General features: G+C 42.1%; 1 protein-coding gene across 1 annotated transcript; it reads right to left on the reverse strand.

Moving 5' to 3' along the window:
- Positions 1 to 210: 210 nt before the first annotated feature.
- Positions 211 to 2,959, reverse strand: cep15 (centrosomal protein 15). Its single transcript, XM_079186257.1, has 3 exons — positions 2,645 to 2,959; positions 1,758 to 1,823; positions 211 to 1,288 (listed from the first exon to the last, which is right to left on the reverse strand). The coding sequence occupies exons 1-3, from the start codon at positions 2,735 to 2,737 to the stop codon at positions 1,109 to 1,111; spliced, it is 339 nt and encodes a 112-aa protein (XP_079042383.1). The 5' UTR covers positions 2,738 to 2,959; the 3' UTR covers positions 211 to 1,108.
- Positions 2,960 to 8,115: the final 5,156 nt, after the last annotated feature.

Here is an 8,115-nt window from a genome sequence, read left to right on the forward strand (position 1 = left end):
AGGACGTGAGTGAAGCTCACAGCAGAGATCACAAAGTCAACATCCTGCGTTCAGTACAAATATCATGAAATACTGTCAACAATGGATGTATGGTCATGGACTTCATTTTATTACAAAAACTGTGAAGAAAAATAAGAACTAAGATGAAATAAATGAACACAAAGAAGTGTCTGACGATGATTTTAGAATAAAGATCATTAGAACAGCATATTCTCTTTTCAGACTTTAGTGCAGATCTAAAGTGATCATCTTCATGCAATGATTTGTAGATCAGCTGCAATGGCAACGACGGAGCATGTACATGAATTTCGATGCATTTTTGTCTGTTTTTTTCAAAGTGTTCATCACTTTGACACATGACAGAATACGTTCATCAACTTCTGAAAAGGAAGGGTGGGGGTTGGATTCAGTGCAGACTGCCCCAGGGAGGAGAGCCCAGATGGATGAAAGCAGCGGGAGGTCGCTGACTGTTGAGCCCACATCTTCACAGAGACCTGGATCCATCGTGGTCCAGGATCAAACTGCACTTGAGGGGCGGACATCAGGACAGAGAGCAGGACTCTGGTGGACTCTGTGTTCACATCATGATACTTGGTGCTCAAACACAGTCACAGCTGATGGACAATGTTTTCCTCATCTTTAATATTTAATGTGAAGATGTCGGCCATATTATCTGACCAGAGAATCTTTTCATTCATTAAGGCACAAATTCAAACAAATGCACTACAGGAATGTACTACTGTTTGACTTTAGTTTGTCATGTGTTTGTTGGGTTACAAATGGAGTAGTTGTGCATCCCTGTATGACATAATGACAATAAATGATCCCTGAATCCTTGAATGAATATTAAACATAAGGGTCTGTAGTGGACTGGTGCATGTCCAGCCGTCTCATTCAGGGGACACACTGGAGCTGGGAGAGACGTCAGCCTACAGTAGTCAAAACACACTCTTCCTCCCTTCTCTCTCTCTTTTCTAAATGTTTGTATCAGTGCACAGAGAAACCGTTGTTCACCAAAGCCTCCAACCCTGATGGTAGGATGCTGGTGAAGGAGGGTCTGAATGGGGTTTGAGAATCTCTCTTTCTGGCTGCAGGGACTCGTTCAGCATCAGCGCTCTGATGGATTGGTCCTGGGTTCTGGGCGAGGAGGCAGGCCCTGGCCTCTAGCTGTGCTGGCTTTCTGTTTGGCTCTTCTGGGTCCTGGACCATGAGTAGGGTGTGGGCCTTTACCCAGGAGAAAGTGCTCCCAGGCTGGGAGAGATTCTTCCACAGACGCCCAGTATCTCGTCTAGAACAGAGACAACATACACCTTAATGTTACGTCACAAACCTCTTAGTCACCAAACTGACTCCATTATGAAAGTTCAACCCGTTGTCATTCCCAACTTGTAATATAGACATTGTTTAGTTCTGTAGTTCTTTTCCCGTCAGTGTAAATGAAAAGCTGGCAGTAGATTTTTCAGAGCTTCCCACCAGCACATGGCCTCAGTTTGAGCATGCTGCTCAAACTGCATTACCACAGACCTGACTCAATGCTTAGAAGATCAGGAAAACTAATTGATTTAGAAAACACTCAGCAGTCACATTAGGTATACATGATTTAAATAAGTGGGCTAAAGACAAGAAAGACTTATTAAATAAAAGTAAATATCGCTATCTGGAGGACAAGAAGCTACTGAATCAGTTTACAAATTAGCAGCAAATCTGACCTGAAATGTGAACTTGTGATGCAAGACACATAAACAGAAGCGTGTTACCTCCAGAGCCAGGAGCTGTGGGCGGGGCCGAGGTCCTCTGAGACGCTCTTCTATCTTCTGTAAATCCTGCAGGAACAGTTCATATGCATCTTAGCCCTACAATGTATATATATGCATTTAAATGTTTCAAAATTCCTGGGTTATAGATAATGAATGCATTGAATAAACCAGCCACCATTTTGGCAACGTCTACATAAACCCACAAAAGTTCAAACACTGAAACACCAACACAAGGAGGGTGAAGGTGGAAGCTGTACAGTAGCTGCCGCTAACGACTATTTCATCTTCAATTAATCCACATTTTTATTTTTTAATTGGCCGTTTACTCAATAAAAATGTAAAAAAAGTGAAGATTCCCTTGAGCCAATGATGATAGGTACTGCCACGTTTAAAGCTTTTCACTTGATTAAAGGCGTAAACTATTTTCAGTTGACACACTAATTAATCAATCAGTGTTGGTTTTTTACTTTTTCAAAAATGCAGTTAAGGTGTCAATCAAGCACAGTCTGTACACGGCCACACAGGAGAGCTTTAAACAATCACAGTGAAAGCAGCGTGTGAGTGTAGATGCTCCAACACACTCAGTAACAGTATGGCTCATAGCAGGATCTAGGATCAGCCTGACTACCTGCAGCAGCGAGCTGTTCCTGGATCAGCCCGACTACCTCCAGCAGCGAGCTGTTCCTGGATCAGCCCGACTACCTGCAGCAGCGAGCTGTTCCTGGATCAGCCCGACTACCTGCAGCAGCGAGCTGTTCCTGGATCAGCCCGACTACCTGCAGCAGCGAGCTGTTCCTGGATCAGCCCGACTACCTGCAGCAGCGAGCTGTTCCTGGATCAGCCCGACTACCTGCAGCAGCGAGCTGTTCCTGGATCAGCCTGACTACCTGCAGCAGCGAGCTGTTCCTGTGGAGCGCCGCCTCAGACTCCTTGACCTGCTGCCTCCTCTGGATCTTCAGCTGCTCTCTCAGACTCTCCATCTGCTCCAGCAGCTCTGCTCTCCGTCCTAAACTGATAACGCGCGCGCGCACGCACACACACACACGGTAGAGGTCGTCACTAATCAGAAGGTCAGTGGTTCAATCCCTTGCTCCTGCAGTCTACATGTCAAAGTGTCCTGGTAAGATACCCCAACTGACTGAGTGTGTGTGAGAGACCTCTCCTGAGCACGAGGCACCTTGTATGGCAGCCTCTGCCACCAGTGTATGGATGTGTGTGTGAATGGGTGACATGACGCTAACATCACGGGTGCACAGAGCGCTTGCCAGGGTACCGCTGCTGTTCGGCGATGTGATTTTTTTACACTTTGAAAACACGTGGAATGGCATTCCGACTGCGAATGTGATGCTTTGTTGGCAAATGGGGCAACAGTTGACAACCGAAGCACTCCATCTCCACAACCATTTAAAGAGTAAATGTGAACGTTACCTAAAGTGTTGGAGCTAAGCTAACTGTCTGGACTGGAGACTCGTAACGGTACTCGACGTGGAGGAATCACAGACTCAAACTGGCTCAATGCTGGTCAATATTAAAGATGACTCACATTTCTTCGTGTTTCTCAATTAATTCCGTTTCTTGGGGTAAAGACGCCGACATTACTCGTAGAATTAGGCCTTCCTATGATCCTCAAAAGTGCTGTAGCCTATCACGCTAACAGCACTTTGACAGAATAGGACCGGAATGCAAGCCATGTGTACTTCAAAATAAAAGCGCAAGTTGTTTGGAGGAGGAGTTCTCATCACCTTTACAGCTTGTTTAAACTTGACTGTTGCTGTTGTTTACATCATACTATTATGAATGATGTAATATTAGAATATGACTTAAGATGTATCACTCTGTATTAACACACCTTCTGTTAAATGTTCTGAACACATACTGTATTAATATGAAAGTTGTGTTCGGAAGTTGTTCTTACTTTGGAAAGCTTGACACTTTGTGCAGAGCACACATTGCCGAGGCGTTCGGTATCTATGGTAACCCAGACACGCGGTACGTGCTGCCGTCTGCTGGTTGTAGTTCAGAACGCAGCTGTGAATGAGAGGCACACATTTTTCTTTCCTTTCTGTGCTTGTGTGGACCAGTCCTTGGCAGAACACCTTTGTTATGAGGACATGTGTACTTGTGGACATTTGGCTGGTCCACACAAGGGATATGATCGGATGAGCTCCATCGGTTTTAATGAATGATCTGCATTTGAACACTTAATCATACTGCATCATACTGCACTATTACCTCCATTTCCTCGTCATTGTTGTTGTTTTTTATGTTCGAATACACTACCGTTCAAAAGTTTGGGGTCACCCAGACAATTTCGTGTCAATTTTCAGTTTCTTCGCAATTTCTCGCATGGAATAGCTTCATTTCTAAGAACAAGAATAGATGGCGAGTTTCACATGAAAGTTCTCTTTTTCTGGCCATGTTGAGAGTATAATCCAACCCACAAATGTGATGCTCCAGATACTCAACTAGCTCAAAGGAAGGCCAGTTTTATAGCTTCTCTCACCAGCAGAACTGTTTTCAAGGGTTTTCTAATCATCAATTAGTCTTCTAAGGTGATTAGAACACTGGAGTGATAGTTGCTGGAAATGGGCCTCTATACACCTATGTAGATATTTCATTAAAAACCAGACGTTTCCACCTAGAATAGTCATTAACCACATTAACAATGTATAGAGTGTATTTCTGATTAATTTAATGTTATCTTCATTGAAAGAAACAGTGCTTTTCTTTGAGAAATAAGGACATTTCTAAGTGACCCCAAACTTTTGAACGGTAGTGTATAACATAAAAAATATACTTTTGTATATGTATGTATATTTATATTGTACATAGTAGTTAAATGTTTATACTTACCTCTGTTCTACTTTGTTGTCCTTGTTTTTTTGTGTTTATTTGTACATTCTGTGTATGTACGTTGAGAGCAACGGAACAATTGGAGTCAAATTCCCTGTATGCGTACACATACACGACCAATAAAGCAGATTCTGATTCTGTATAAATTGCAGAAGAAGTCCGAACAGGCTCTGTAACCTCGGAAAAGTGTGAGTTTGCCAGTGCTCCTGAGCTCCCCTTATTGAACACACTCTGGTACTGCATGCAAACGTTGCTTTAGACCAGGGTATTCAAGTCAAATGCCAAAAGGTCCAGATTGAGAAAATCTCCTTGTGCAAAGGTCCGGAACATTACAATAATATCTAACTTGCACTATTTAGTGCCATATATAGTGCTGGGCAACGATTACAATTTTTAATCGCGATTAATCACATGGTTCTTTTTCGATTAATCACATTGTTATGGCAAAGTACAATAATTAATTCAAAAGTAGTGTATTGTGCACTTTTATTTTGAAAGTACTGCTCTATGAACAAAAGTGCAATAACATTTGGTTTGCAAACACTTTAAACACATCAGGTTCTTTTTAACAGCAGTATTCTCTTCACACAGCACCAGTTCTATCTCTTCACTATCTGTGCTCAGTGTGTGACTTCATGTGAAACATTCCACTGCTGTGCAACATGAACATGTTTCAGCACATTTCATCACAATGTGTGTGTTGTGTCTTCATCACAGTCAGAGCGTGTGAATGCAGCTCTACTGTTCATCACTATAATGCTGTAACTCAGAGGTGATGATGGTCACCCAGCGATCAAGAATAAAGACACTTTACGTTGAACAAAATTGGGGTAAGACCGGGCCATTCATTTAGAATTAAGTTGCTAATTACTAAGTGTTAGTTTGTCCAGGGTCAACATGAGTACTTGCCTGTCTGACTAGTGAATTAAAACCAAACGAGCTGAAACATGTTCAGGTGACATTAAGGCCAATTTTTGGGAAAGAAACATTATAATTTTCCACCTTTTGATTCATAGTAAAGTAAATGAATCATTCATTTGAGAAACATTGCTCAATGCTCATCATTCACTACACATTTACTTTAGCACAAATCCCAATGCTGATGTGTTAGCCAAACAATTATGCCTTCAAATGTGCAACTTTGCCCACAAGTGGATTCTTTTTTAAATGAATAATTGATATTAAAAGATAATCTCCTTTTCTATTCTAGATTTCCTTGAATTTCATCCAAATTTGACCTGCACGTTAACTGAAATGTGGCTGGTGGAACATTCCCACTCACAGAAGATGTGGAGATACTTCATGCAGTTTTGAAGTCTGCAAAGGCCAACATGAAATTTGGAAGGATCTAACCCGAGAGCATTCAAGACTAGGGTTGTCACGTTACCAAAATTATGACTTCGATACGATACCTGCCATAAATATCATGATACCCGATACTTACGATACGGTACCAGAATTCGATACAATACCACAAATACGATACGATACTGGTATATTTATCTATAATAGTAATAAATAAAACATCTGTATGGTTCCCTTTTTTACCAGCTTGTTCCTGCCCTGCTTTTTGAACACTTAACAATTGGCATTAATGTTAGTATTAGCCTACAGCAGGATATTAATGAAAACTACCTGTCGTTCTTTGAACTCTTTGAACAGTTGGGGGTGTCTGTCTGAAAGGTGCTTTGTCATGTTTGACGTGTTGCCTCCCTTGGTCTGTGGGGCTTTGAAACAAGTTTTGCAGACGGGTCTCTGTATGTCAGTGGACTTTCCTTCACTGTCTGCAATGGAGCCAAAGTACTTCCAGATTTCACTTCTGGCATCTTTTTTCCAACAAGCCGAGGACGGTCGGCAAAGCTCCTGCACTTGATGCCATGTCTCCCCTGCGATCACTCGCTGTGAGTGAGCGCTGCCTGTTGCGTGTGTGAGCGCTGGGCAGCCCCGCCCCCTTGCAGTCAATGCCTGCCGGCAGCATGACAGGGAGCGGAACAGTGAGTGCGCTCTGATCGCGCTATTGTAATGAAGTATCCATACTAAAAATATGCAAAATCGTATCGTTTTTAACGTACGGGTACCGCAGTACCTTTTTAGTATCGATACACCCTGCAACTTTATTCAAGACTCTTCGTGAAGGCCTTTTTTCACCTACCATACTTTTTAACCGAAGGTGCGGGAGCAAACATTTTTCTGCTGACCTACAGGGACAGGGCCACAGACAACACAAATGAGGACATTATGCAGCGTTTCTCAAAACTGGAACACGATTTGAGTGTAGAGTTTACCAGGTTGGTGATTAGAGGGAAGATGGGTCAGAAAGAGCCAGTGCTTCTCACCAGGGAGAAGACTAAATCACTTGTGTTTCTCATTGAACAAAGGCGTGAGGACAATGATATTTTGGACAGCACTGACTACCTCTTTGCAAGACAGAATTCAGAATCCCCTCTATGAGGTTCAGGCTGTCTAAGGAAATATGCAGCTGCAGGTGGGGCAGGGAAGCCTGAAATACTCACATGAACCCACCTGAGTCATGAGTCAGATAAATGAGTCAGATCAAGGTGATTTGGACCAACTCACTAAATTCATGATATCAGTGTTGATTGAAAATATTACCAGTTTACAGACAACATGCTTCAGCTTGCTGAGATTAGTAAAGTGCTCATGGCAATGGAACTTGGTACTGAGGTCTACAAAGGAAAATCTCTTGAGGACATTGATTTAGGCTTAGAAAGTAAGTATGAAATAGATTCCCTGATTAAACTAAAGATTCATTTTTATACTAAACAATGCAGTGTTTTTTTGTGAATTTCATATTAACAAAATGTTGTGTGTGACACAACATTTTGTGTCACACACAAATGTTGTTTCGCCTTAAAAAGCAACAGCGGTCCAGATCTCACACGTTATGCAAAGGTCTTCAATGAGACGTCCTTTGAACGAGCTCAAGACTCAGAGGATATTACAATTTTTCTTTTCATTATTATTGTGAATGAATCTGCTGATTACTTGTCTCTATCTAAATTAGTGTATCTTGTCAACATGATACATGGACTGTACAGCTGACGTTGCTTGATTCACCAAAACAATTTCAATAGGGAATTATCTGAAAGCAATCAGATGTCTACTCCATTTTCAACCAATGTTGAGCGTGCCCTCACGAGGGTTTACTATGTCATTATGTCATTCACAGGGTGAGAACCTGGGAGCAGGGAGGAATCTTCTGGAAATTACTCATACAGCAAGCTTTGGCAAAATGGTCCAAATATCTGACTTGTGCACCTCAGAGAAGTGGACAGATACGTTTGTAATGTAATGTAATTACATTTTAATTTTCAAGTTTATATCCATCATTTTAGTAAAGTGCCCTATGGGCTTCCATAGGCAACTGGAAACTGAGTTGACACAGTCCAGATGACGGGGCCCAGGCTGGGTCGCTGTTCAGTCCTTGGTTGGTTTGTGATCCCCTACTCGATAAAGTAGTGAATGCATTGCCGTCTTAGCGCCC

The sequence above is a fragment of the Pholis gunnellus genome (genome assembly GCF_910591455.1).
Source record: "Pholis gunnellus genome assembly, chromosome: 3".
In the NCBI taxonomy this organism is placed as follows: Eukaryota; Metazoa; Chordata; class Actinopteri; order Perciformes; family Pholidae; genus Pholis; species Pholis gunnellus.

Excerpts from the sequence above, each read along its gene's own strand:
- cep15 (XM_079186257.1), bottom strand. The coding sequence starts at position 2,737 with ATGGAGAGTCTGAGAGAGCAGCTGAAGATCCAGAGGAGGCAGCAGGTC. Across the intron at positions 1,824-2,644 it reads GGAACAGCTCGCTGCTGCAG|GATTTACAGAAGATAGAAGA; the intron begins GTAGTCAGGCTG and ends CTGTTCCTGCAG. Across the intron at positions 1,289-1,757 it reads CACAGCTCCTGGCTCTGGAG|ACGAGATACTGGGCGTCTGT; the intron begins GTAACACGCTTC and ends TCTCTGTTCTAG.